The sequence below is a fragment of the Staurois parvus genome, unplaced genomic scaffold (assembly GCF_062004578.1).
Source record: "Staurois parvus isolate SC_StPar_1 unplaced genomic scaffold, SC_StPar_1.0 ptg001330l, whole genome shotgun sequence".
In the NCBI taxonomy this organism is placed as follows: domain Eukaryota; kingdom Metazoa; phylum Chordata; class Amphibia; order Anura; family Ranidae; genus Staurois; species Staurois parvus.
The window spans coordinates 259,867-287,735 of record NW_028319126.1 but is presented as its reverse complement, the minus strand read 5'-3'; the positions used below and the strand labels follow the sequence as shown (position 1 = coordinate 287,735).

Here is a 27,869-nt window from a genome sequence, read left to right as displayed (position 1 = left end):
TCCCCCCAAACTCCCCATAGACCCACTCCCATCATGTTCTTTCATCTTTCCAGAGACCCACCCTCACCATCTGCCCCTACCTTCCCACAGACCCACACACAGCTCACCTTCTGCTACATCATCATCCACGGTCAGTTTTAGGGTCTTCCCTCGCCGGACCACTCTCACTGTGTGCCACTCATTATCATTCAGCTTCTGCCCCGCATACAGAGTCTCTGGCCCCTTACCTAACATACGGTGGGAGAGACATGTTACCGTCAGAAGACACAACATACACAAAATGTCAGGACAGCTCACACCAGTGCAGATCACTCCTGAACGTTATCACCAGGCAGCGCTGGGATCTTTAGTGATCTCCTGAATATACACTATCAGGAGATAATCACAAGGTGCTGAGATCTACAATGTGCACAGATCCCATGACTACATATTATAAGTGCCGGGATCTATATGGAGGGATCTGACTGAATATTAGACTGAGGACAGAATTTAGAATGTAGAGGGAACTGATCATATACTGTCAGGCTGTTTACAATGTACAGAGATCTGGTAAGATCTTATAATCAGGACAGGATCACACAGTGCTGGATTCTGTATCTGCTGAAACAACTGAACACACGTGTACAAATATAAGTCATAGTTATGCATTTCTCAATGATGAACATTTGATACTTTTACCATTGTTACAGTCTGCAAAATACAGAGCCACCACCTGCAGAACAATATCGAGATACAATACAGGAAATTCTCACATCTTCACCCTGGGCAGAAGGACTGTATACAGAGCATGTAAATATACTGTACCTGCCATCCACACAGGGCGTCACCTCCTCTAGATCTAAGGTCCCCAAGAACCTCAGGGCCCTAAAAATAACTTTTCAAATGTCTGACTTAAAGGGGTGTATTGATGAAAAAATTTGCAGTGCAATTTCATTCAATTAGAAAAATGTGCAAAGTTATAGGTTGCTAGGCTTTTTTCTCTCCAGGTCAAATGTTCTTCATTTATAATGAATCAGGAAAATACCACAATATGACCACTAGATGGAGCCGACAAGCATAGTAAATAAGTATTTATTGATCATCAACTCCATCTAATGGCCATAATGTGGTATTTTTTTCAGATTCATGCTATTTTTAATTAAGAGCATTAAATTGGAAAGAAAAGAGCCTAGAAACATTTGCTTTTGCACAGAATGAATGTATATGCAGTTTCACAGGAAGAATGGCTGTGCAATTATTTTTCTATAAATACACCCCAAATTGTTTCTTTCACTAATACTGTACTTACAAGTAATCCCAGTCCTTTTGCTTGATAGAACTGTGCCACAGCATCATATACAATTGTTGTTGCACATGGCAAAATAAGAATGAAGCAAGTCAGAGGATCAGCATGACAACCTACTGGTATTTTTAGCAGGAGGTCAGCAACGGAATGCTTTTTTATAGTATTGTTTTCTCATAGTTTTAGTTTAAAAAGGACAATAGGATGTAATGGGATGGAGAAGTCTTAAAGCAAGCATCATTCTCCATCTTCCCCAGAAGAGACCCCTTTATTTTAGCCTTTTTGGGTTCCCCTACCCATTGGCTGGTTTTGGTTTGTCTGTCAATGAGCTTCAAGATTTATTGGTGGACATTGCAGACCAAGTGAACAGAGAATGGATTAAATGTGTTCTTATTGGCTGGCCTGTCACATGACCCTGTGTACATGAATCCAAGTATATTCCACCTCCAATGTCATCAAGTCTATTTTATGTTACGAACCAGACCAAGCACCAACACCAAATTATTATTGGTTCTTTACAAACAAGTGCTAAAAACACAATTTCCATACCAACTCAGAATTACAGTATGAACTAATACAACTCTTGTTACCCTTTTTTAGCATGGAGGAACCCTTGAAATAATTTTCTGAGCTCAAAGAACCCATGCTCATAGTTACTATATCTACAGCTCATGGTACATTAGCATGGTGGTCACTGGGAAGATTGCTCCTTAGATTTGTAATCTTGGCAAGAATGCACCTTACATGTGTGGTCATTGGGAAGAATGCCCTATTTACAGATAGCTAAAAAGATCAATGGTGTATGCAGATACTTACCTGTAAGCCTGCTTGAGAAAGGCTGAACTAATATTTTTAGGGAAACATTACTAGCGACATTACAGTATGTATATGTTGTGTTTGAAAATGACAGAGTAGATTGGCATCAAATTGTAGAGAATGCTAAGACATACAGTACATACTGTATGTGCCATACTGAGAGTAGAAGGTATTCCCAAACATTTCACTCAACAGAGAAGCCCATAAAAGATGGGTTCCCTGGAAATAGGATGCTATGTCCAATGGCTAAGTAAAAAAAAACATAAGTAGTTAATAAAAGAGATATTTACATCAACGCAGTTCGTCAGTCAAACTGGAATTTCAGTAATTACACCACCAGGGTCTCCCAATTACATCTAACTACATATTTACAAGCTGCCCATAACAGGCATGGTGTCAGTTGGGAATCAGGGAGCAGAGGGTTCTTAGTGACCAGACCATAGATAAGTGGCTAGGCATGGTCTCCTGTGAAGAAAGAAAATCTTTTGGGCGCAGAGAGTTTACAAACTTCCATAGATACACAAAGGTGTGTGAAGTTTCTCCATGTATTTAAACACACTGGATTACAGAAACTGGTCTGCACCATCATGAAGACAGATGGAAAATTCTGTATAATCTGGAGATTAGGAGGATCTATAGAAATTATGAACTGTAATGCTATTCTGGAAATTGTAACTAAACAATGACACTACTTCCAGTTTTGGTTTGAACATAGAAAGTTTGATGTCTCGCACTGAAGAGCCTCTGAGCAAGACAAATTAAGGGCACAAATAGACAAAGAAAACTTTTGTTGTCTGTCCCAAAACCCACGCTGATCATGACTGGAGACAATGGATTTCATCTATGAAGGACTATTACAACATCCACTTGTCTACATATTGGAATTTTGCATTTTTCAAAGTTCTGTCTAACTCTCTGACATGCTAGCCTTTCCTGGTATTCTCAGTGACCTAAATATGTTCACAAATGATTGGAAGGGAGGAGTAAAGTCAAATTTGGGATAGAGCACCAAGGAGTAACTTCGACTGGAGGCACGTGGAAAGCTGGAATTTGGTTTGGACCTTACAGGTAGCCCTAAACACTAGATGAATATGTGACTCTGTCAGTCCTCTTCCAAGGGAGGCATTTGTTGGGTGCTAGAAGCATGTAAAGTAGTTGAAAGCCAGGGAACACAGAAAACGAGGCCCAATTCCCAGACTCCTGCTCTAAAGCTTTTCCAACTCTTGCTCTTAGATACACAAGAATACTGGGCAACCACCAGTGAGAATTAGCACTCTTCTTCCTCGCTGAACTGAAAACTAAGCACTTAATTCAAAATGGACAACACGTTAAAAATTGCTATCCTATACCTTCCAACAATTTACCCTTCTCTTTTTTTTACAGACATGAACAAATTAATGCTCATATCATATCTCAGCTATTCTCAACCTTTTTACCAAGAAGGACTCTTGAAGGAACATTACAGTCTCAGGAAACCCCTGCTAATAATTACATCTACAGGTCATGATACCTTAGCGTGATGGTCATTAGGAAGAATTCCCTCTTACAGATATCTACTAAGAGCATTAGCATCAGTGGTCACTTATTCGAGAGGCAGACGTTGCTCGTTTGTTCAAGGAACCCCTAGCAACCTCTGGAGAAACCCTGGGTGAAAAAAGCTGTTCTATAGGAATATCAATCTATGAACCAACAGACTATCAGGCAAAAACAACTGCCAGGACAACACCTAATTTTACAGATCTGTAGGCTGTGCGTGTCTGATCAGGTCTGAAGATGCCCACAGACACCCCAAGGGTAACCTGATGCTGTCCAAATCTGGATGTTCCCTTTTAGAATTTGAAAATAAAATGATTACATACCAGCCCAATGGACAATTTCTGCACCAATAATTAAAGTAGAACCTCAATCTAAACTATTGTTTAGTCTACTGTTGTCTGGGCTTCCATTGGGAAGGCTTCCATATTGGTTATCATAAGAACAGGAAGCAAAGAGACATTCCAGCAACATATGTGAATGAGGCCTAAATATATGTAGGGTAACGTTAATTCAAGGAGTAAGCTTCACCTAGCAGCTAAATTAGTAGCAAATTTCAAACCAAATGCTTTGGGGTAACCTGGTGACTGTGCTGGACACAGATACCAATTAATTTAGATTGTAAGCTCCACGAGCCGGGCCCTCATATTCCTTCTGTACTGAAATGTATTGGAATTGTACTGTCTCCCTTATATTGTAAAGCGCTGCGCAAACTGTTGGCGCCATATAAATCCTGTATAATAATAATAATAATTCTGCTTCTGCAACCATTGTATGAGCTTTCTAAATTTTAATACATATTAGATCATCTTGATTGGCTCATAAAAGGTGGAGATATATTACTTCAACCAATCATGTTAGACAATGTGGTCAGACTTATGGCTCTAAGCTATATAAAGCTCCATTGTGGTCTTGTTGGCTTTGTTGATATATCCATAAAAGATTCCACCAGACCATCAATTCGGGGTTGGCAGTGTGTGTGTGCGGCCATGGGGGTCTCTGATTGGGCTGCCTCTGAACTGATACGTCATATAACATTTTCTTTGAGCTTTTGTAACTGTGACAAACCCAACCGGGACAGGGGCTTTTGGAGGGGACTAGGGGTTAACCTTTTACCCACTGATTATGGCCCATGGAGAGAGCAGATCATTCTCTAATGATGGACAACAACATGATGAACGCTGACAGCGAGGCTTGGAATAATTCTCTGCATAAAGACAATAAATCTTCCCTTCTGGAGTGGATGGGAAGGTATAATAATAATAATCTCGTACAGGTTAATGGTAAGAGGAAATATGGTGGCCTTCATGTGAAGTGGGTTGGAGAAGCTCCTCTTTTTGGGACAGAAATATTTATCAACAATCTCATTCAAGTAATCTATGAAGATAAATTAATTCCACTTTTTCAGACTGTTAGAATATTGTGTGAGTTTTGTCTCATGATGGACAGCTAGCACAAGTGGGGTCCAGACACCTCAAAGACAGCATGTGTAATGTACTTTGTGTATTCCTATGTAGGCTCCAGACTGTCTGGGTGGGCTCAGCTCAAAACAATCTGATGCTGAGGACTCTTGCTCTGATATGTTTATTAAGGTGTTATGTGTTTACTGTCTTTCTCCCTCCTAAGTGTGCATTCCCATTGTTATTGAGGTAATTGAGTCTCCTATTGTTTCTGCCTGCCTGCTAGATCTCCTGGAGATGTGATTAATATTATGTCCACTTTACCTTGTTACCATACCATTGTAGGATGTTTATGTGTTTATGTTAATGTTTAATATTTGATTTATTGTTCAGGTTGGGACTGCCCCTATCCCTGAAGGGTATAGAAATCGGTATTTCTGTTCAATACAGTGGTTCCAGTTGCACCTGAGCTAGTGTCGCATAGTTCTTGGGTGCAATGCCCAGCTAAATTACCTTGTTCCTGTGTCCCAGCAGTGAGAAAGCAGTTCTCTGATGGAATCACCCAATCGGGGAGACAGGAGTTCTGTCACAGTAACCAATTGCCAATAGCTACGAACATCTAACGTATAGTTATCACTGAGTTATTTTATAGCAGAATATCAGAAGACATAAATGGAATATATTGCATATAAAGTAGTCTTTTAAGCTCTTCCTTATATTCGGGGCTGTTGTTATAAATTGTGGGGCCCCATAATGCCTGCTTGACAGGGCCCCAACCCCTCTCCACCTTGGGTATTAATGAGCCAACAGTCAATGGTTCCTAAGGTAGCAGCAGGTGCTGCAGCTCGCCACATCCCTAGCAACTATTATAGATTCTGATAAGCCCCCACCTGCAGACCTCCACAACCACAGGGCCAGGATTATAGGGAAGAAGTCCTTGTCCTCATCAACATGCAGTAATAGTCCCTGCCATGGGGCTTACTCTGCCTACTCCTAAAAATGAGTATATAGTCACCTCTGTCTCTGGTCCCACCTGCTGAACTGATAGTGTAACGATTATGCACAATAGAGATATGGAAGCTGTACGCAACAGCCTTCCTTCTGAAACTGGAATGTGTAGCTGTAAGTTGTAACAAACTTCAAAAGAGTCTCTTATCTTAATTAAAACACCAATAGAAACCAGCTCCAGAGCTGTAAACCGCTAATTAGTCTTGGCAGGATGTCTGTTTTCAAGAACCATGAAAACACTTTCCTCTGCCCTATCATAAAACAATAATAACTCAGTCAAGCATCAAAAAATGACCTGTTAGGCCATTAAAGCTCTAGCAATGCACAGAGTGCCATAAAACGTCTATTCCACATGTAACAATTCCACATACAATTCATAGAATTCAACAGGAACTGGGCACATTAATATTAGGTATATATTTGAATAGGGAATATGATACCGAACAGATCAAGGTCATACATGACTATGTTAGCACATAGGAAATGGAAGAAAGCAGTCTCTTCCCTCCTGAGTGACAAAGGTATGCTGTGTTTGGTATCCCTGGGTTTAAAATATAATTCTGAATATTAATCTGCCAGTTACTAGAATACCACCTGCACATATAGGAAGTTATTAATATTAGTATGAAACTGTAGTTGGGACTTGGTCATAAATTTGGTGACCTCCAAGCACCCATCCACTAAACAGGATGATTTGTCAGTTGTTCTCAGGCGACACTCCTTTGATATCATGGAAAAGAGACTGACCAGATTTAGTAAGGGAACTCTCGTTTAACATCAACCAAGAAACATCTCATGGACTTGAGAGCCAAGGCAACATTTTGCTCGGACAATTGGACTCTGCTAAAACCAGGACTTTGCAAGTATTCTGCCTTCTAAACTCCTTTCTTTTATTTCTCTGTTGCATTATTGTTCTCTTTATGGCTTTGTAACATCCCTTTCTGTAAATATTTTAACTGCACCATTTTGACCTTTTTAGTAATAAACCCTATTTTGAAAAGTGTTGAAGTGTCTCTAAAGCTTTTCAATGCAAGCTAATGAATCCCTGTCTCTTGAAGAGCGCTACTGTAGATAATAATCCTCTGAATATCCCTGTCTGTGGTGACAGTGTGTGTTGCAGACGTTTATGCTAAAATCATAGTGTTATTGCTAAGATTTGTGAGTTTCCTCCATCTCTGTAAAAAAGGTGGTGGTGGCAGTGTGAAGGGTTAATTGCGTAATTAACTCGACCCAGTAACAATCGCTCTCAGGCTGCTGGCACATAGATTGTAGTCCCGTGAGCTGCAAAATTTTTGTGCATGGCACAGCTGAGAGTGGCATTTTTACGCAAGTGACAGCGCGGTGTGAGATTGGCTGGTCCTTTGGTCACGAGTTGGTGAGAAGGGCAGGGGTCGGGGACCGTGTTGCGTCACACCAGGAAACTTATTTATTGTTGGGAGCCACGGCTCATGGGATTACTGTGCATGCATACAAAGGTAATTAAAGTGTCCCCTCTCTTACCCCAGGCAGGATGGGGTCTGGGTCCAGTACAGCTCTACCTGCTCTATCAGTGGCCTTGATTTTATATGTCTTTGGTTGGCAGGATTTACCCCTTTCGGTTCTGCAAGTTAGAATGACCAATGTGGGAACCTGGAATTTGTTGTGCAAGTTGGAATGGAACCAACAGGTTTGCATTGTGTTTCTTACTGGCTTTATGTATGTCTGTTCTTGGCATACTTGTTGTTGGAGGTAATAGGATGGTTAGGTTAGTTTATCCAATATTGACTAGGCTATGTTGCCACATGAGCCTCTTGCTTGGGCAGTGTAATTGTGCCCCATGGTTGCCCAGTCTATGAGTTGTGAAGTTTCTAGTGAATGCCCTTCTACTATGGGTCTATCCTCAGAGGCTACAGCAGAATGTTTAGTTAGTAGGTCAAGATAGCCGTGTCATGACATAAAAAGAGCAAGGGGCAAGGCTCTAGTTATGACAGTATGTTACATAGTTACAAAGTTATATAGTTAGTCTGGCTGAAAAAAGACAAAAGTCCATCCAGTTCAACCATTTAAAAAAAAAAAAGTTATAATCCTATACCCACAGATGATCCAGAGGAAGGCAAAAAAAAAAAATCCCAGCAAAGCATGATCCAATTTGCTCCTGCAGGGGTAAAAATTCCTTCCTGATCCCCAGAGAGGCAATCAGATATTCCATGGATCAAATTTATCTATAAATGTTATATCCAGTTATATTCTGTGTATCTAGGAAAGAATCCAGGCCTTTTTTTAAAGCAATCCACTGAGCTGGCCAGAACCAACTCTTGAGGGAGTCTATTCCACATTTTCACAGCTCTCACTGTGAAGAAACCTTTCCATGTTTGGAGATTAAATTTCTTTTCCTCCAGACGTAAAGAGTGCTCCCTTGTCCTCTGTGATGACCTCAGGGTGAATAACTACACCGAGTTCACTATATAAACTACTGATGTATTTATATATGGAGATCAAATCCCCCCTTATGTATTATACATGGAGATCATATCCCCCCTTATGTATTATACATGGAGATCATATCCCCCCCTTATGTATTATACATGGAGATCAAATCCCCCCTTATGTATTATACATGGAGATCACATCCCCCCTTATGTATTATACATGGAGATCACATCCCCCCTTATGTATTATACATGGAGATCACACCCCCCCTTATGTATTATACATGGGAGATCATATCCCCCCCTTATGTATTATACATGGAGATCACATCCCCCCTTATGTATTATACATGGAGATCACATCCCCCCTTATGTATTATACATGGAGATCACATCCTCCCTTATGTATTATACATGGAGATCACATCCCCTCTTATGTATTATACATGGAGATCACACCCCCCCTTATGTATTATACATGGAGATCACATCCCCCCTTATGTATTATACATGGAGATCACATCCCCCCTTATGTATTATACATGGAGATCATATCCCCCCTTATGTATTATACATGGTGATCATATCCCCCCTTATGTATTATACATGGTGATCGTATCCCCCCTTATGTATTATACATGGTGATCGTATCCCCCCTTATGTATTATACATGGAGATCATATCCCCCCTTATGTATTATACATGGAGATCATATCCCCCCCCCATTTTGTATTATACATGGTGATCATATCCCCCCTTATGTATTATACATGGAGATCATATCCCCCCTTATGTATTATACATGGAGATCATATCCCCCCTTATGTATTATACATGGAGATCATATCCCCCCCCCCATTTTGTATCATACATGGTGATCATATCCCCCCTTATGATTATACATGTTGATCATATCCCCCCCCCCCCCAATCTCCTCTTCTCAAGAGAGAATAAATTCAGTTCCTCTAATCTTTCCTCATAGCTGATCTCCTCCATGCCTCTTATCAGTTTGGTTGTCCTTCTCTGTACTTTCTCCAGTTCCACAATGTATGGGGCGTGACATCATGACATGGAGATACCAAGACTGACTTCTACCTAGGGTTACACCTAAAGCCTGTATGAGAGGTAAGAGTGTGTGCCAATGTGAAACGTTGTGAGAAATTCTTGGAATTCTTCCGCCATTTTTGTCTGAGTTTAATGTTGTTTCAGTTGAATATTTTGGCACTACCAATGGAATGTCATTTGAATAATATTTTTGTTGCTTGTATGTGGGACTCGTACTTTGAAGTTGTGGGAACAGAGAGATGATATAAATGTACGGCTCCATTGGCTGGCTTTCGGTGTGGGTGCTGGGTATAGACAGTCTTCCCTGGAAAAACAGAATTATTAGAAAAGTGGAATAAGCAGAATTCAGTGTTCCTGAGTGCTGGGACTTCACATCTTCATAAATAATTGGCGTATCAGGAATGTGAGAAATGTTATTGGGGGAATATATTGATAAGCAAGATCTGGGGGTCGAACTACTCGGGTTCACAAATCTGAAAACGTAGTTCATCCTGTGTAGGTGAAATATGGGTGAGGGGATTAAATCTGACCTCCAGCCTTCCCGTCGGTCTTGCACAGTTGTACCGGCTCCTCTCCTGCACTGGAATGGCGTACTCTGCTTTCACTGAACAGGGAATTAAGGTAAAAAAATGTCCCGGCTGTAGAACTTTGAGCATAACAACGTACAGGTGATAGCAGAGAGGTGGTGATCTTAGGCTGTGTTTAAAATATCTACATGTATGCCTCAGAAACGTCTGGCTTGTGTTCTGTGCAACAGATGAGCGGAGACCAGAGCAGAGACCAGAGCAGAGACCAGAGCAGAGACCAGAGCAGAGACCAGAGCAGAGACCAGAGCAGAGACCATGTATCAACCATGCCCCGCCAGCTCATAGGCCACACTGCAGTTAAATTACTAAAGGATTACAGACTGCTCACAGAGTAAAGCAAAAGTTCAAAAAGCTTAGTAAAGAAGACAAAGCTGTCACTTCCATCAAATAACTGCGGAGACCAGAGCGGAGATCAGAGCAGAGATCAGAGACCAGAGCAGAGACCAGAGCAGAGACCAGAGCAGAGATATGAGTAGAGACCAGAGCAGAGACCAGAGCAGAGATCTGAGCAGAGACCATGTATCAACCATGCCCCGCCAGCTCATAGGCCACACTGCAGTTAAATTACTAAAGGATTACAGACTGCTCACAGAGCAAAGCGAAAGTTCAAAAAGCTTAGTAAAGAAGACAAAGCTGTCACTTCCATCAAATAACTGCATGCTACCAAAAAAAAAAAACATCCTGCTCATTTGTACTTCCTCACACATGACTAGTTATTCAAACTGTTCCCATGTTGGGGCAGCACAGTGGCTAAATGGTTAGCACTTCCACCTGGCAGTACTCAGGTCGTTGGTTCAAATCCCAATCACGGCACCAGCTGCCTGGAGTTTGCATGTTCTCCGTGTCTGCGTGGGTTTCCTCCAGGTACTCCAGTTTCCTCCCACACTCCAAAGACATGCTGGTAGGTTAATTGGCTCCTGTCTAAATTGTCCCTAGTATGTGTATGTATGAATGTGAGTTAGGGACCTTAGATTGTACGCACCCTGAGGGTTAGGGACTGATGTGAATGTACAATATATATGTAAAGCACTGCGTAAATTGACGGTGCTATATAAGTACCTGAAATAAATAAATAAATGTCCCCCTTATTTACTATCATTCACTTGGCAGAATCAAAAATCAGTTTGCTTGTCCATATATTTTTAGGTCACAAGGCTAACAATTGCCAGAGCCTGGAAAATGTTCACCGTAAATTTTCAGGCGGTCAAACGGTAAATGAACAGACTGTGAGGTTGCTTTACTGAAGGCAAATAGATTGTGCACTTTGCAAGTGCCGTTGCACTCTGCTAGGACATTTTCTCCAGAGCTTAGCAAATGAGGTGAAGTGCCACTTTGGAGAGAATTCCCAATCCCATGCATTGAAAAATATAAAAAAACAAAACAAAAAACAAACCACAACAGCCTTTTGCTTGCACATGATAGGATGGAAGTCAGCAGAACTTCACTTTATTTACAAAGTTCTGGAGCAAGTGTCCTTCCAGGAAGCAACGGCACTTGCAAAGTGCACAGCCTAGTTGCCATTAGTAAATCAACCCATTATGTTCAAAGAGAAACTCACTGCTATCTTAAAGCGGAGTTCCACCCAAAAGGGAGTTCTGCTTTAAAGATTGGTCCCCTGCTCCCCATTAAGGATTGGCACCTTTGGGGAGCGGGTACCCGAAACTGAAAGGTACCCGCTCGCACTTCCACTGCAATCGCCTAGGCGATCGGAAGCAGAAGTTGTCCTCCTACCCTCCCTCCCCGAAGTCTAGTGGGACTCATGACAGATCCCAGAAGACAACGGGGCCATTCAGGAAGCACAGCGCTTCTCGCGCCTGCGCAGTGGGCACTCGCCTTTGAAGCCGCAAGCTGCCCACACTGAAGATGCCGGGGCCTGGAATACAGGACTGCCGGTAAAACTGGCTGCGGCGGGGGCACCGCGGGATCGTGGGACAGGTGAGTGGCTGTTTTTTTAAAAGTCGGAAGCTACAGTTTTTGTAGCTGCTTTTATTTTTTTACAGTGTGAGTGGAACTCAGCTTTAAGCCAGTCATACACGGATCGAAGTTTGTCCGGTTCAGCAGAGACTGGCTGAATTTCAATCTATGTATGGGCTAGCTGGCTGTACATAAATTGATCGACTTGTGTACAACCAGCTTGTCAGGTTTTTTTACTGGCAACACTGATTAATGTATTCTTCCGGTGGGGAGGGCTCCCTGACAGCAGAATACAATAGCTCAACCGGAGGGATTCCCCCAACCACATTGAATGTGTGGATGGGGGAATTGGCTATTTTTTTTTGTTCAACTCGCTGGTTGGATAATTCTATTTGACACAAGAGATAACGGCCTTAACTTGGACATGGGATTCCTCAATCATTATCCGACAGTTTTATGACTATTAGCTGAAGCTTGACTCCCTCTGTGTGAGTGTAGTATCCCCCCCTTCCCCCCCTCGCTTTTGCTGTATCTTATCTGTAGCCTTTTTTTTTTCATCCCTTCTAACATTCTGCTTAAACTTTGTGATTTGTAATAGTACTGCTTGGACTTTGAAGAAGGGGACATACCCCGAAAGCTTGTCCTCAAAATTGTATGTTAGTGCAAATAAAAAAAGTAACAGTACTCAATTGTTTCTGTTGCAAATGCACTAATACGGCTACAATCACCTCAAGCAAAATGGTTAATGTGAAAAATCCATTCCTTTTTTTTTCCCTTTTAACTAGTCTCAGACTTTGGCTGTGCTACACACACCCAAAAAATGCCATCAATGTACACAGGACTTATGTAGCATGTCCAGTCTCTCTGCCCTGCTGCTGGGGACCCCCTCCTCTCAAAGCCAGCATTACTGCTGTTGGCAGCTGTAGCTGTCAAAAAAACAAAAACCAACATGGATCATTGTTTATAAATAACACTGCTCAAAGGAGATACAAAGATATGGTGTAACATATTGTTACATTTGTATCATTCTGTTCATTCATCTGCAGTTCAAAAGGGATAAACTTAGATCTGCAAATGATGTCAGTTAAAGCAACCTGACAAGTAAAAAAATTCTATATATATAAATTCCGTATAATAATAATAAATCAGCCCCAAGCCTGGGTGTAGTTGATATTGTAGGGCTACATAATGGATATTTATTTGGCATATTGGTTAATGTGAAAAATCCATTCCTTTTTTTTTTCTGTTAACTAGTCTCAGACTTGGGCCGTGCTACACACACCCAAAAAAATGCCATCAGTGTACAAATTACATGCGTAGCACATCCAGTCTCTCTGCCCTGCTGCTGGGGATCCCCCTCCTCTCAAAGCCAGCATTACTGCATACTGCAAAAAGGTGTTGGCAGCTGTAGCTGTCAAAAAAACACAAAACAAAAAACCAAAGTGGATCAGTGTTTATAAATAACACTGCTCAGAGGAGAATATACTAAGATATGGTGTAACCTATAGTTACATTTGTATCATTCTGTTCATTCATCTGCAGCTCAAAAGGGATGAACTTAGATCTGCAAATGATGTCAGTTAAAGCAACCTGACAGGTAAAACAAAAAAAAATTAATAACATTTCTCTGTTTAACCTCCTTCTTAACCCTTATTAACCCTTTGTTTGCTCAAATCAGCCCTAATTAACTCCTTATTCTCCTTCTCTCCAGCTATTATTTTCCTGCTGATTTTCTATTGTATTAGCCATTACTTTGTTTTGTTTGTTAATATTTCTACACATTTAACATATATTTAGACATCTGCCATTGAAAAAAGCACAAAATTGAAAACAAAAAAAAAAAACCAAAAACCAACAAAACACTTTATAAGTAACTTCGCAGTGCTTTGTACCGGAATCATAATTTTAGGGTCATTTTAAACAGGACGAATTACAGGATAAAATGGGCACTTTTAATGTGCAGTAACATAATGTATTTTTTAAATGAACACTGCTAAAAAAAAAAAGTGTGTGTTTTGTTTAGTTTTCTTGCGTTTCGTCGAAGGATTGCAAAAAAAAAAATATTGTTGCAAGCCAAAATGAAAATAAAGCCTTGTTTTTACTTAAAGCGGTAGTAAACCGTGAAAGAAAAATTGTAAAAAAAAATCTTCTCCCTGCAAGTTAAGAGCATAATGTGCTAGTATGCATAACATACTAGCACATTATGAAAGACTTACCTGAAAACGAAGCCCCCCAGCAGAGAGTTGTCACCCAAAGCTACCATATTCACCCAGTCTTCTTTCCGGGTTCGTGAGCTGCGGCCATCTGATTGGCCGGGCCGCGATGTCGTCACTCCCACGCAAGCGCAAAGGGAGTTTCGGCAGTGCGCATGTATCGGTGAAAGGGGCGGACTGACCATTTGGAAACTCGGGCACTGCCCGAGGGCCCAGAGTCGGTAGGGGGCCCCATGAGATGCCCCTGGTACCTTTTTCAGAGGCTTTTTTGAGTTTGGGCAAGGACACAGGGGCCCCATGATCCCCTATTGCCCGGGGGCCCCATGAGTTGTCAGTCCGCCCCTGACTGGTGACATCACCGGCATTTCTACAGTAAATATCTCCTAAATGGTGCATGTTTAGGATAATTACAGTACGTACAGGTAAGTTTTATTAAAGGTTTACTTCCACGTTAACAAGGTAATACATATACTGTTTTTTTTTTCATCTTAAAGTGATACTAAACACACATTGCTTCATTTACATGATCCATTTCTCGAATTATTAAAAAAAAAACCAAAAACAACCTTTTTTCTAATCGATATGCAGCTGTCACATGACCCAGCTCCAGGGCTGGACTGACCATTTGGAAACTCGGGCACTGCCCGAGGGCCCGGGGTCAGTGGGGGGCCCCATGAGATGCCCCTGGTACCTTTTTCATAGGCTTTTATGAGTTTGGGCAAGGACACAGGGACCCAATGATCCCCTATTACCCGGGGGCCCCATGAGTTGTCAGTCCGCCCCTGCCCAGCTCTATCTCAGCCTGTCTGCAGGGAAAAAGTGGCAGGAGGAGATTCTAGTACTCTGCTGCTGGTCACATGTTCAAAATAAAAATGTAAAAGAACAGCCTTTGGGATACAGGGTAAAAAGAAATTATTATCAATAAACGGTTTTATATCGTCATACAAATATATATTTGAAATCAAATCTTTATTATTTGTTGGCAATAACATTGTGTGGGCATATTTCTGACGAATACAGACTGTGTCACTTCCCTCCAACCTGTCTCTTAGAAAACCAGGAAGGTGAAGCCTCCATCAATCAAAATGTAATATCCCACTCCCAATGTGTTCAGCTGGTTAGTGGGCATGGAGGAAGAGGGAGGGCTGTCATTTACCACTATGTTGCTCTGTAGCAGGGGCGGACTGGCAACTTATGGGGCCCCCGGGCAATAGGGGATCATGGGGCCCCTGTGTCCTTACCCACACTCAAAAAAGCCTATTAAAAAGGTACCAGGTGCATTCATGGGGCCCCCTACTGACCCCGGGCCCTCGGGCAGTGCCCGAGTGCTTGAAATGGTCAGTCTGCCCCTGCTCTATAGTCACATGGGCTTTTTAGATGTGATAGGGAGGAAATTTAATGCAGTAGGGACATGGACAGGAGGGGGAGAGAAAACAGGAGGATCAACCAGGTTATTTCACAGAATACAGAAAACAAATCCTATAGTGACTCTAAGTATGAACAGAACGGAATGTACTGATAGTTTTCTATGATGTGGGTTTAATGACAAAGTTATAACTGAATAAATAGAACCATAGCAGAAATGTAAAAAATTGCTCTGGTCCATAGGGGGGTGAACAGGTGTGAGCGTCAAAGCGGTTAACAGACTCACCATGTTGTTAAGGACCCATTCACATGGGGTGATTACTTGCAGGTCCCATGCAGTGCTGTGTTTTGCCGCCGCAGGGATGCAAATGTGTTGCATGCATGTGCCGGGGTCCCATAGTTATCTATTGAGACACAGCTGCTGTGTCCCAATATGACATCCATGAAGGTGCGGGACCCTGAACTCATCCTACGTGTGTTCGGGGACTCGCATCTGCGTGTCATATTGGGACACAGTGGCTGTGTCAGTGCAGTTGCGTGTCCCAGTAGATAACTATGGGACTGAAATGGGAATGCACGCAACAATTGTGCATTCCTGCACTGGCAAAACACAGCCCAGCATGGGGCACGCAAGTAATCGCACCGTGTGAATCCGACTTCATGCTTACAACATTCCGGTTGCCAAAGCTCAGTACTGTCGTATTCTTTGAATCTCACAATAAAACTTAATCCACTTGCTCAGTGAGCGGCCGCCACTTCTGTAGTAAATCACCCCCCCCCGTATCTGATGTGTGTGTTCCAGGTATCTGATGTGTATTTCAGGTATGTGATGCGTGTGTGTTTCAGGTATGTGATGCGTGTGTATTTCAGGTGTGTGATGCGTATGTGTTTCAGGTATGTGATGCGTATGTGTTTCAGGTATGTGATGCGTATGTGTTTCAGGTATGTGATGCGTATGTGTTTCAGGTATGTGATGCGTATGTGTTTCAGGTATGTGATGCGTATGTGTTTCAGGTATGTGATGCGTATGTGTTTCAGGTATGTGTTTCAGGTATGTGATGCGTGTGTTTCAGGTATCTGATGCATGTGTTTCAGGTATGTGATGCGTATGTGTTTCAGGTATGTGATGCGTGTGTTTCAGGCACGTGATGCGTGTGTTTCAGGCACGTGATGCGTGTGTTTCAGGCACGTGATGCGTGTGTTTCAGGCACGTGATGCGTGTGTTTCAGGCACGTGATGCGTGTGTTTCAGGCACGTGATGCGTGTGTTTCAGGCACGTGATGCGTGTGTTTCAGGCACGTGATGCGTGTGTTGCAGGCACGTGATGCGTGTGTTGCAGGCACGTGATGCGTGTGTTGCAGGCACGTGATGCGTGTGTTGCAGGTACGTGATGCGTGTGTTGCAGGTACGTGATGCGTGTGTTGCAGGTATGTGATGCGTGTGTTGCAGGTATGTGATGCGTGTGTTGCAGGTACGTGATGCGTGTGTTGCAGGTACGTGATGCGTGTGTTTCAGGTATATTAGTACAATGAAAACAACCTGAAGACACCTGTTTGACTATTCTTATGATAAAAGCCTGCTGGAGTCCGGTGGGACTTGCAGAGATGAGGGCTCTAATTACCTATAAATGTCTGGGAGAGAAATGATACAAAATAGGATTCAGAACTGTCACAATACGCCGTCATTCTAATACCGAAATGCAGAATCCGGAAAAAGGGAAATAACTCCTCCTGAGATTTACACCGCTTGTCTTTGAAATACAGAAGAATGGATTTGTGTGTTACATTACATGATTACTGAATCCTAAATTTGTACTTATAAATATAAACTCCAGAAAGCTAAAAAGACACCAACGCCTGCAGGTGTATTCATTAAAACTTACATGTTGCCTTCCCTGCCAATCATGAACATGCTAATGACATTTTTAACCACTTCAAGTCCGGACACTTTCCCCCCCCCTTCCTGCCCAGGCCAATTTTCAGCTTTCAGCACTATCACACTTTGAATGACAATTGTGCGGTCATGCAACACTGTACTTATAGGAATTTTTTAGTTTGTTTTTTTTTTTTGAGACAGATAAAACTTTATTTTGGTGGTATTTACTCACCACTGGACTTTTTATTTTTTTGCTATATAAATGAAAAAGTCCAAACATTTTGAAAAAAAGTGTTTTTCTTATACAATTTTGCAAATAAATAATCTTTCTTCATAGATCTTGGCCAAAATGTATTCATCTATCTTTTTAGAAAACCATTATAACCAAAAATTATAATTTTTCAAAAACATTTTTACTTTATGTTTTAGATTATTATTTATGTTTTTTGTTTTTTTTTTTAACATACTGTCACTGTAGCAGTACAGTGTCACCATAGCGACACTGTACTACTTGTGGGGGGTGATGAAGATTTTTTTTCTTTTTTTACACTGATTGCTTTTACACCCATGAAGACTGTAAAAGCAATCATTTCTCCTTGTTTCTAGCTGCATTCTTGCAGCCATTGAGAAATACTGTGTGAGCTGTGATTGGTCACAGCTTGTCACATGGTACAAGGCTGTTGTGAGTAGCCCTGTACTATGTGATCCCTGTGATCATTCACAGATTTCACAAGTAGTAAGCAATGATCTCAGGAAGTGACATCTTGCTTACTACTATTCATGTGGTCACTGATTGGCCAATCAGTGATCACATGAATCGGGACCTCTCAGAACCTCACATAGAGGTCTCGTACAGCGATCGGTGTTCCGCTGTGTTGGGCACCGGATCGCGGTGCCGCGTGCTCCCAGGGAGCGCACACAGGCAGTGAATGCAGAGGCCGCTTATTATTGGCCACTCGCTCCTGCACTGCTCCTGTCCGGCTGTTTATGTACATTGGACAGGAAGTGGTTATATAAAACCTTTCCATTTTCATTACATTCCTTATTTTGGACCGAGTAGTGCCATCACTTGGTCTCCATGCTTCTCTATGCAATGCAGGCAGATCATTGCTAGTGGGAGGGGCCAGCAGGGTGCTGTACATAGCTTTCTTGAAAACATCCCAGCACCCTGCCCCAGTACTCCTCTCAAGCACTCAGCTCTAATGCAAGCAGTGGGCTGGTTCTTGGGAGCAATTATCAAAATGCCATTGATTGTGTATTTCAGGAGGAGGAGTGGGCGGTCCTAGACAGACTGTATTTGTATGCAAACCAACCCAGGATAACGCCCTCATGTGATGACGAGCCTCCATATTTGGAAAAACTAAAATGTAATGAATAAAAGGGGCGGGTCAGGCTGGGGAGAGAAGTGCTAGATGATGCTGGATGTCCTCCAGCCAGGAAAGAAGGCGGAGCTCTATCTGACTCACTGCAGCTTCTAATGCACTTTGTGAGAAGCTCACAGTGTGCAGGGAAATCAGAGAAAGCCATTTCTGCCGGTACAACCGTGCAAGACTAAAGAGAAGGCTCAAGGCTGTATTTTTAAAAGCAACTAAATCACCTCAGTTTGACTTGATATCAGCCTCCCTCAGTTCCTGTACAGCAGAGCTGAGACTGGGATAGAGGGAAGCAGCACAAGGCGCCAATCCATTGAGGTGCAGTGCTCATGTGCTAACGATAAGCAAGAAAGGGAGAAAGCAGAGTAACAGAGAGATGAGCTCATCACTTTGCTGCTTCTCCTTCACTATCCAATCACAAGCTGGGGAAGGACAAGACCTGTAGGGGTTACTGAACGGCGGCAGAGAGAAAAACCAGATATGGCTGCGCTGTGTGGCGGAACTGTGTAAATCTCAGGACTGGATTGACAGAAATATTATTTATTTATTTCAGGTACTTATATAGCGTCATCAGTTTACGCAGCACTTTACATATACATTGGGGCAAAAAAGTATTTAGTCAGCCACCAATTGTGCAAGTTCTCCCACTTACAAAGATGAGAGAGGCCTGTAATTGGCATCATAGGGAGACCTCAACTATGAGAGACAAAATGAGAAAAAAATCCAGACAATCACATTGGCTGATTTGGAAAGAATTTATTTGCAAATTATGGTGGAAAATAAGTATTTGGTCAATATGAAAAGTTCATGTCAATACTTTGTTATATATCCTTTGTTGGCAATGACAGTGGTCAAACGTTTCCTGTAAGTCTTCACAAGGTTGGCACACACTGTTGCTGGTATGTTGGCCCATTCCTCCATGCAGATCTCCTCTAGAGCAGTGATGTTTTGGGGCTGTCGCTGGGCAACACGGACTTTCAACTCCCTCCAAAGGTTTTCTATGGGGTTGAGATCTGGAGACTGGCTAGGCCACTCCAGGACCTTGAAATGCTTCTTACGAAGCCACTCCTTCGTTGCCGGGGCGGTATGTTTGGGATCATTGTCATGTTGGAAGACCCAGCCACGTTTCATCTTCAATGCCCTTGCTGATGGAAGGAGGTTTGCACTCAAAATCTCACGATACATGGCCCCATTCATTCTGTCCTGTACATGGATCAGTCGTCCTGGCCCCTTTGCGGATAAACAGCCCCAAAGCATGATGTTGCCACCCCCATGCTTCACAGTAGGTATGGTGTTCTTTGGATGCAACTCGGCATTCTCTCTCCTCCAAAGACGACGAGTTGTTTTTCTACCAAACAGTTCTATTTTGCTTTCATCTGACCATATGACATTCTCCCAATCCTCTTCTGGATCATCCAAATGCTCTCTAGCAAACTTCAGACGGGCCCGGACATGTACTGGCTTAAGCAGGGGGACACGTCTGGCACTGCAGGATCTGAGTCCCTGGCGGCGTAGTGTGTTACTGATGGTAGCCTTTGTTACGTTGGTCCCAGCTCTCTGCAGGTCATTCACTAGGTCCCCCCGTGTGGTCCTGGGATTTTTGCTCACCGTTCTTGTGATCATTTTGACCCCACAGGGTGAGATCTTGCGTGGAGCCTCAGATCGACGGAGATTATCAGTGGTCTTGTATGTCTTCCATTTTCTAATTATTGCTCCCACAGTTGATTTGTTCACACCAAGCTGCTTGCCTATTGCAGATTCAGTCTTCCCAGCCTGGTGCAGGTCTACAATTTTGTTTCTGGTGTCCTTCGACAGCTCTATGGTCTTCACCATAGTGGAGTTTGGAGTGTGACTGTTTGAGGTTGTGGACAGGTGACTTTTATACTGATAACAAGTTCAAACAGGTGCCATTGATACAGGTAATGAGTGCAGGACAGAGGAGCCTCTTAAAGAAGAAGGTACAGGTCTGTGAGAGCCAGAAATCTTGCTTGTTTGTAGGTGACCAAATACTTATTTTCCACCATAATTTGCAAATAAATTCTTTCCAAATCAGCCAATGTGATTGTCTGGATTTTTTTTCTCATTTTGTCTCTCATAGTTGAGGTCTACCTATGATGCCAATTACAGGCCTCTCTCATCTTTTTAAGTGGGAGAACTTGCACAATTGGTGGCTGACTAAATACTTTTTTGCCCCACTGTATATTGTACATTCACATCAGTCCCTAACCCTCAAGGGGCGTACAATCTAAGGTCCCTAACCCTCAAGGGGTGTACAATCTAAGGTCCCTAACCCTCAAGGGGTGTACAATCTAAGGTCCCTAACTCACATTCATACATACACATACTAGGGACAATTTACACAGGAGCCAATTCACCTACCAGCATGTGTGTGGAGTGTGGGAGGAAACCAGAGTACCCAGAGGAAACTCACACAGACAGAACATGCGAACTCCAGGCAGGTGGTGCCGTGGTTGGGATTCAAACTAACGACCCCAGTACTGCCAGGGGGAAGTGCTGACCATTTAGCCACTGTGCTGCCCACAAGTCCTTGGGCAGGTTAAGCAGCTCCAATATATGTATTTCATCTGTGAATTTAGCCTTCTGCCTGGAGTTCACCTCATCTACATCATAATCAGGGGCGGACTGACCACTTGCAAACTCAGGCACTGTCCGAGGGCCCGGGGTCAGTAGGGGGCCCCATGAGATGCCCCTGGTACCTTTTTCATAGTCTTTTTTGAGTTTGGGCAAGGACACAGGGGCCCCATGATCCCCTATTTCCCGGGGCCCCATGATCCCCTATTGCCCGGGGGCCCCATGAGTTGTCACTCCTCCCCTGATTATAATACAGTCAGACCTAAGCTTGGTGCAGGCAGGGGATGGGAATGACGAAAATTTAGGAGAAGGAAGGTTAGCTAGTCAGTAGATGATTTTCTGCATGTGAAGTTGTTTTTTTCCTAAATGGAACTTAATCTCTCGCTCACCAGGAGCCATTTGTAATCGTCATGCAGCTAGCAATAGTAATATTTTGTTATTTATTTCAGGTACTTATATAGCGCCGTCAATGTACTCCACACTTTACATATATATTATATATTCACATCAATCCCTAACCCTCAAGGGGCGTCCAATCTAAGGTCCCTAACTCACATTCATACATACCCAATTTAGACAGGAGCCAATTCACCTACCAGCATGTCTTTGGAGTGTGGGAGGAAACCGGAGTACCCGGAGGAAACCCACGCAGGCACAGGGAGAACATGCAAACTCCAGGCAGGTGGTGCTGTGGTTGGGATTCAAACCAACAACCCAAGTACTGCCAAGCGGAAGTGCTAACCATTTAGCAACTGTGCTGCCTGTAATAAGAAGGTATATTATATTTACTTGTCTTAACCGTTTCTTTTTTTCTTGGTAACCAAGGTCATGGTCTTCCATTTGGCCTTGTCGCCCAGCTCAGGCTGAGGAATCCTTAAGCACCATGCATGAAAAAAACAAATGTAGTGGATGCACCAGCCACATGCATTAACCAACACACCATTTAGTTAAGAAGAAGTAGTAGTGGACTCACAAACAATATAGTCAAGCCCATCACAAATTTCCAAAAGATCAACAAGAACTGGTAGTGTACCTCCAGATGGACCAAGAGGATAGTAACGTGTTTCGAGGATGCCCCCTCTTTACTAGAGCCCCTAATGAAGAGGGGGCACCCTCGAAACGTAAAAGCATCTGCAGGACTCTAGGACAGCCTTTCTCAACCGGGGTGCCTTGAGGTTTCTTCAGGGGTGCCTTGGCAAAATGTCTAAAAATTGCAGACAAGCCAGCGGGTGGAACAAGCCTACCTTTTGGTTACACAAAGCCACAGGCAGGGGTGGACTGACAACTCATGGGGCCCCCGGGCAATAGGGGGATCATGGGGCCCCTGTGTCCTTGCCCAAACTCAAAAAAGACTATGAAAAAGGTACCAGGGGCATCTCATGTGGCCCTTTACTGACCTGGGCCCTTGGGCAGTGTCCGAGTTTCCAAATGGTCAGTCTGCCCCTGGCCACAGGTTTTCATTGTGCACCATTACGACCTTCTAGCCTCCGGCATCCTGACAACCAAGGACATCATCAGTTGATAAGGAGGATGTCAGCTGCCTGCACAGCATCCTAGTTTGACCCTCCCCTGCCCTTCTCTGTCAGTGCTGGGGTCACATTAGTTATGGAGAAAAATTGAGGGAGAAGAGAAACATTGGGATACTAGTCAATACCAGTGTGTGAAAGTGTATATCCGGGGAGAGCGGATATAGTAAATGCAGGGTCCGGGGAGAGCGGATATAGTGAATGCAGGGTCCGGGGAGAGCGGATATAGTGAATGCAGGGTCCAGAGAGACCGGATATAGTGAATGCAGGGTCCGGGGAGAGCGGATATAGTGAATGCAGGGTCCGGGGAGAGCGGATATAGTGAATGCAGGGTCCGGGGAGAGCGGATATAGTGAATGCAGGGTCCGGGGAGAGCGGATATAGTGAATGCAGGGTCCGGGGAGAGCGGATATAGTGAATGCAGGGTCCGGGGAGAGCGGATATAGTGAATGCAGGGTCCGGGGAGAGCAGATATAGTGAATGCAGGGTCCGGGGAGAGCGGATATAGTGAATGCAGGGTCTGGAGAGACCGGATATAGTGAATGCAGGGTCCGGGGAGAGCGGATATAGTGAATGCGGGGTCCGGGGAGAGCGGATATAGTGAATGCGGGGTCCGGGGAGAGCGGATATAGTGAATGCGGGGTCCGGGGAGACCGGATATAGTGAATGCAGGGTCCGGGGAGACCAGATATAGTGAATGCAGGGTCCGGGGAGACCAGATATAGTGAATGCAGGGTCCGGGGAGAACGGATAGGTGGGTTGCGGTGTGGCAGAAAGCCCTTCTGTGTTGATGGGATGTCAGGCAACTGAAACCAGGAAGAACCTGCAGGAAGAGAAGCTCTGTGTATAATCCAGTTAGTGGCCACTGCATAGTTGGGCAAGCTTGAGAAAATGGCTCCCTGCCCTGAAACATGTTGTCACGTGCAGTCATGTTGTATGATGTCATCACAGCCACCAAGGCGGCCTTGAGTTACTTCCGTTCAGTCCACAGTGGCTGTTACCATGATGACGTCATACACAACAAGAATGGGCATGACAATGCGTTTTGGGGGAGGGGAACCCCTTTCTCAAGCATGCTCAGCTTTGCAATGCCCAGGGCAACCAGTTACTACACAGAGCTTCTCCTCCTCCTGGTTCTTCCTGGTTCCCCAGCTTGCTTCCTGGAAAAGTTGGCCTACTGTGCCCCATTTATTTGAGTGAGCCACGCTTACTTCCTGCCGAGTGCAACATGCCATTTCATTTTTTCTGTAAAGCAAAGCATGGTGGCCGTGGCGCGTACAGCCCCGAACGGCGGCCGTGGCGCGTACAGCCCCGAACGGCGGCCGTGGCGCGTACAGCCCCGAACGGCGGCCGTGGCGCGTACAGCCCCGAACGGCGGCCGTGGCGCGTACAGCCCCGAACGGCGGCCGTGGCGCGTACAGCCCCGAACGGCGGCCGTGGCGCGTACAGCCCCGAGTGGCGGCCATGGCATGTACAGCCCCGAGTGGCGGCATGCCCTTGGGGCGCTGATACAGCAGCTCCACCGCCTGTTTTTTAACGAAACATTTTGCAAACACCATTTCGGCGCGATGAGCGTTTGGCTGCTCATTCATTCCACTGACCTGGATATTCATTTATTCTGGCCACTGAAATGAACACTCAAGCGTTTAGGTGCGTTTACACGTGTTTAGGTGCATCAGGCATTTTTTCTACTCAAATACTCCGCTCGTGAATGTGCAAGTGATGGGAAGTTTTTCTGTCTCTAAACACTCCTCTTCTAATACATCTGTAAATGACTGTGTGCATGGCCCCATAGACTACCATGAAGGGCGTTTAGAGTCAAAAGGAAAAAAAAAAAAAACCGCCAAATGCCCCAAAAAGCAGCAATTTTTACACCCAGTGTGGATGAGGATTTACATATTACTTGGTAGCAGTGTACAGCCTGTCTCCGGATACATATTACATTGTATGTATGGAGTCATGTGTAGGAGACATTAGACCTCTAGCACGCCATGTTTTTTTTCACTGATCTGAATACGGATGCGTTGTTGTCTATGGAACAATATACAGCGCTGCCTACGGATCAGTAATACGGCGATGCGTACACAGACGGAAAATGAAAATAGATCATTTTACAGTTGAGTGCAGTCATTTACGTGCGCATGCTTGTTACGCCTCTACATGCATGTTTACATGTCTATACACATATATATTGCAATGCTGACAATGAAGAAATTTACTCGTGTGTGCGCATATGTGCGTCTTTAAGCGCATTACCACAAGATCTTTCAGATTTTACTCATCCTTGTGCAACTGGCCTTAGATATGTTGGCAGATTTAGGCCTCATTCACACAGATATAAACAATTTACAGATGTCATTACACATATGTTCTCTAGGAGAAATGTTCCCGCGGAATGATCAGTAAAATACTTGTGTATAGATATACTCAGGGGTGGACTGACCATTGGGAAACTCGGGCACTGCCTGAGGGCCCGGGGTCAGTAGGGGGCCCCATGAGATGCCCCTGGTACCTTTTTCATAGTTTTTTTTGAGTTTGGGCAAGGACACAGGGGCCCCATGATCCCCTATTGCCCGGGGGCCCCATGAGTTGTCAGTTCTCCCCTGGATATACTTACATGTGGAAAGAGGAGTATGCGTGTGTATAAATTGCTTCCCCCCTCCCCTTTGTTTAGACTTTTTTTTTTGCATTCCGTCTTTGTTATTATTTTCTGAAATGTTTACAAAAAGAATCAAAATTAGCAAATACAAAAATAAGTCAAACATATTTCTACTTTAGGTGTTCCAAATATACAGGTAATTAGTATTAGTATCTGTTTAGACTTAAGTTGTTCTGGGTAAAACTCCACCCCCTTCCGGCCACCCCCCCAGCCCCCTCTTATACTTACCTGAACTCAATCTTGATCCAGTGATGTGTATGAGAGCCACAATTCTCCCAAGTCTCTCTATCACTGGCTCACACAGCAGAGGAAGCCATTGGCTCCTGCTGCTGTCAATCACAGTCAGTAAGCCAATAAACAAAGAGCAGGGCTGAGCCATGCTCTGTGTGTGAATGGATAATATCCATTCACGAGACTCTCCCAAGTCTCTCTCTCTATCACTGGCTCACACAGCAGTGGAAGCCATTGGTTCCTGCCAATCACAGTCTGTAAGCCAATGAGCAGACAGCAGGGCCGAGCCATGCTCTGTGTGTGAATGGACAATATCCATTCACAAGAGTGAGCCTGCCTGAGTGCCCCCATAGCAAGAGGCTTCATTGCTTCCTGAAACGTGTCAAGATTTTGCATAGAGAGCTTGTACTATGTAACTTTTATATCATTTCAGACTATATGTTTTATTTACATATACACCATAAACTTGATCATTTTATGTATATTGATTCTTGAAAATTTTCATTATGTCTTTTTTTCTATCAGCAATAATTTATTTATTTCAGGTATTTTTTATAGCACCTTCAATTTACACATATATATTGTACATTCACATCAGTCCCTAACCCTCAGGGGGTGTACAATCTAAGGTCCCTAACTTACATTCATACATACACATACTAGGGCCAATTTAGACAGGAGCCGATTCACCTACCAGCATGTCTTTGGAGTGTGGGAGGAAACCGGAGTACCCAGAGGAAACCCACGCAGGCACAGGGAGAACATGCAAACTCCAGGCAGGTGGTGCTGTGGTTGGGATTCAAACCAACAACCTGAGTACTACCAGGCGGAAGTACTAACCATTTAGCCATTGAACTAGAATGATTTTTAACCAGAGTTGGCGAGCCATGCAAAGTCCCTTGGTCATTTTCTTGTTATACAAACGTAAAACTCTTCTTTGTTGCTGGCATTGCACTATATGTGTAACGGAAACATGCGTACAGGCACATAACATGGTGGTGTTTTTGTACTCCTGTGTGCAAGAGGCCTTCTAGCAGTCTACGTCCCATAAAGGAGCCATTGCCATACACAGTATACAGTATTACCATACATACGGGTCAGCAGTGCCTGCGGCCCACGGGGCTCCACAGTCAGACTGGTGCTGAATGGCAGCTTTCCATAGTGATCTTCTAGCTTCTTTAACCCCTCGCCTACTGGGCAATTATACCCCCTTCCTGTCCCCAGGCCAATTTTCAGCTTTCAGTGCTGTCACACTTTGAGTGACAATTGCGCAGTCATGCAACACTGTACCCATATGAAATGTTTATCATTTTTTTGAGACAGAGCTTTCTTTTGGTGCTATTTAATCACCTGGGTTTTTTATTTTTTGCTAAACAAACCAAAAACAGCTAAAAATAAAAAGAAAACAAAAACGTTTTAGTTTTTGTATTACAATTTTGTAAATAAGTGATTTTTCTCCTGGGTGATGGGCACTGATAGGCTGCACTGATGGGCACTGATGAGGAGGCACTGGTAGGTGGCACTGATGGGCATTGACAGGCATCACTGATGGGCACTAAAAGGCAGCACTCATATGGCACTGATAGGCAGCACTGACTAGCACTGTAAAGTGGTACTGATAGGCAGCACTGACGGGCACTGATAAGCGGCACTGATAGGTGGCACTGACTGGCATTGATAGGTGGCACTGACTGGCACTAATAGGCGGCACTGATAGGTGACACTGAAAGGCAGCTCAGAGGACACTGACAGGTGGCACTACTGGGGCTACACTGATCATCAGTGCCCTGATGATCAGTGCAGGGGTGGACTGACCATTTGGAAACTCGGGCACTGCCCGAGGGCCCGGGATCAGTATGGGGCCCCATGAGATGCCCCTGGTACCTTTTTCATAGGCTTTTTTGAGTTTGGGCAAAGACACAGGGGCCCCATGATCCCCTATTGCCCAGGGGTCCCATGAGTTGTCAGTCCGTCCCTGGATCAGTGTACATGTCCCCTCTGAGGAATGCCGATTACCGGCTC

At 43.8% G+C, this 27,869-nt stretch overlaps 1 protein-coding gene across 15 annotated transcripts in view; it reads right to left on the bottom strand.

Moving 5' to 3' along the window:
- The window catches only part of NRXN3 (neurexin 3), a 454,309-nt gene that overhangs the window by 300,566 nt on the left and 125,874 nt on the right, over window positions 1-27,869 (bottom strand). For all 15 annotated transcript variants that reach the window (XR_016308255.1, XR_016308253.1, XR_016308254.1 and 12 more), the window contains one exon: window positions 108-227. Coding sequence is in view for 12 of the 15 variants with exons in the window: in XM_089661377.1 (XP_089517503.1) it covers window positions 108-227 (120 nt within the window). In the remaining 3 variants the exon portion in view is untranslated. The remainder of the gene's footprint in view (window positions 1-107; window positions 228-27,869) is intronic.